Source organism: Chaetura pelagica, unplaced genomic scaffold (assembly GCF_000747805.2).
Source record: "Chaetura pelagica isolate M959 unplaced genomic scaffold, ChaPel_1.0 scaffold3, whole genome shotgun sequence".
Classification (NCBI taxonomy): Eukaryota; Metazoa; Chordata; class Aves; order Apodiformes; family Apodidae; genus Chaetura; species Chaetura pelagica.
Genome location: NW_009952974.1, coordinates 11,521,489 through 11,524,077, shown reverse-complemented (window position 1 = coordinate 11,524,077; position 2,589 = coordinate 11,521,489). Strand labels below are relative to the sequence as shown.

Genomic DNA, 2,589 nt, shown 5'->3' with positions numbered 1-2,589 from the left:
CCAGTTCCTGACCTGCTTGGGTACGTACAGCAGTCGGGCTTGTTGGCAGCCGAGCTTTCTGCTGACGCAGATGTAAAACATTTCAGGCCAGACAGTCTCAAAGAGCACAGGCTTTTCTGTAGAGACTGGCTACAGCTCACACAGTAAACGAAGTGATTGTAAATAGGCATTTCTATCTGATTCAGAAGCACCTGGACAGGCGGGGCTCCTGGGTAACTCCACAGAGTTCTTTTATTGATGGATTCTAAGATTTCGGTCTCTTTTTCATTAAACGTTTGGTGAACATAAAGAAGAAAAACTGCAAATTCAGTGTCATTTATGCCCTCATTTACCTAATTATATTGCTCCCCAGAGACACAGACAGCTCGCATTTCATCAAGGGAAAGCGATTACGTTTTAAAAAACTGGTGTCTGGGCACTGCAAACAGCACCGAGCCCTGCCCGCTGGGGACGGATGTAGCACAAGTAACTGAAGTCTCTGAGCAGAGACATTTCCAGCGCCCGGAGGCAGCCCTGGAACTGAGCCTCCAGGAGGGCAGAGGCGAGGGCTTACCTGCGCAGGCTCAAGCCCGCTCTCTTCACCATGGGGCAGAGAAAAGGCGCAGGAGGAACTTTCGCGAGTAGTGTGTTAGAACCTACCTGTCCTCACTCCATATTTCAGCGTGTCCCGGCAGTCCACCAGGATCTGCTCCAGGGACTCGGGGTTGTCCGAGAGCTCCAGGTTGAAGCCCTCCATGCCCTCCAGGAGCTGGTGTGTGTGGTGGAAGTCCAGCACTTTGGTGGATCTGTCAAACGTTTTCCTCACGTAATTGAGGAGGATGTCCACGACCTCCAGTAGGAACTGCATGGTCTGTTCCTCTCCATTCTTGGCCGGCAGCAAATCTGCGGGGCAAACCAGCTGTCAGCACCTGTTTTGTCAGCGAGAGGCAAAGATGAACCAGCCCCAGACACGGGCACCTCTCCGAGGACCTGGCGCAGCCCGGTTGTAGCGGAGGGGGGTGCCCAGCCCCGGGCCGCCCCCCTCCCTCCCCGGTGAGTGACCCAGCCTCTGACTCTGGGGCCCCAGGCCCCTCTTGGCCGGTGGGAACAGCGGGAGCACCTCCGAGGCGTTCCGATCAAGAGCACGCCTCGGGTCACTAACCTTACCTTGGGGGGCCAAGAGCACCCCAAACCCGCATGTAACCTTCTCCTGCAACGCCCACCCTGCCGCAAAGGGCCTGAATTCCCTTCCCCACCCTCCTCGTCAATGGTCCTGTACCAGCAATCACAGCCCCTTTCATTGCTATTTGATTGAGGAGGAAATAAAATATAAAACTACTGTTCTCCAAGAGGCTGGATCTGAAGTGGCCCCGGAGGTTCAGGAGCTGAGTTACAGAGAATCAGCCCGAAGTATGTAAAATTGCATTTCAGGAAACTTGCACACTCGCCAGCGCTGCTCGCGGCAAACACGAATTCACACACAGAGTTTCCTTTAAAAACGACCAAGCAAAAGCATGGTCTGAACGTGGCTGCACTTCTAAGGGAGGTGAGCGCAGACTACTAAGGGACATGCCCGAGCTGGACCAAGCAGAAGCTTTTACCTCTGGCATACAAATTGGAGAAGTCTGTCTCGGTGCGCCGGAACCTGGATTCCTTCTCGCTGTTCTCGCACGCCAGCAGGCTCTTGGAGGATTGCCTTTCTTTCAGGGAGCTGACAATCCGGCTTTTGTCTTCCAGGCTGTTGGTCCTTTGCAGGAACCCTACATTGTTGTTGCAAGGTGCACAGGTCAGAGCTTTCCCGCTTCCCAACATGTTTAGAAATATCTAAAGCAGCTCTCTAGACAACAGTTCAAAACGGCGTTGGCTCTGGATCTGACTAATGAGGTCAGGAATAACAGTATTTATGGGGATTATTTGCCTCCAGGAGGGAGAGCTCAAAATGCCATCAACTGCAAAAACCCAGCCATGCAAAAAACAAATTTTCGTCATTTAGTGCAGTGGTAAATTCTTATTAAGTCGATCAGACAGATTCCACTCCAGTAATCAGCCACTGGAAGAGAGTTCAGGATGAGTCAATGCTATTTCAGCCTGCAGGCGAAGTTTATGGACCTAGCAGACAGGGGCAATGATGTACGATTAAAATCAGGGCCACTTTCAGCTCTCCTCATGGGGCTCTCACGCGCAAAAGGCATGAGAACAAGCAGCCATTCTGTAGCAGTGCTTCCGAGAGCATCAGAGCTCTAAGGGCATTGATAGCACTCACCAATCCAACCTTCCTGTTACCAGTACGCACCGGCACGTGGCCAGGAGATGCAGGTTTTCCACCTAAACAGATGCTTTGATACTAACACTAATCATCCTCGTGCTCTCCAGGACCTCTGCTCCCACCACAAATACAGCCCTGGCGCCCAGGAACCGATCTTGACTGCTGTTGCTACGTGCAACAGCAATAATAAATCCCTTCACCCTAAGAGTTATGGCAGTGGGCACCATACAGGGCCCATAGTGAGCAATGAGAGCCGTTTACTTTAAAAAGGCAGGGACAACAACCAGCTTTCAGGATTTGATCCACTAAATCCACGTCCACTAAAACACATACAGTGTTGGGCT

The 2,589-nt window shown here is 52.0% G+C and overlaps 1 protein-coding gene across 1 annotated transcript in view; it reads right to left on the bottom strand.

Moving 5' to 3' along the window:
* Nucleotides 1-1,816, bottom strand: part of GAD1 (glutamate decarboxylase 1 (brain, 67kDa)) — a 22,724-nt gene extending 20,908 nt beyond the window's left edge. Inside the window, exons 1-2 of the mRNA XM_009996139.1 lie at nt 1,581-1,816; nt 640-882 (exon numbers count right to left, since the gene is read on the bottom strand). Of these exons, the coding sequence (XP_009994441.1) occupies nt 640-882; nt 1,581-1,791 (454 nt within the window). The 5' untranslated portion in view covers nt 1,792-1,816. The remainder of the gene's footprint in view (nt 1-639; nt 883-1,580) is intronic.
* Between the last annotated feature and the right edge of the window lie 773 nt (nt 1,817-2,589).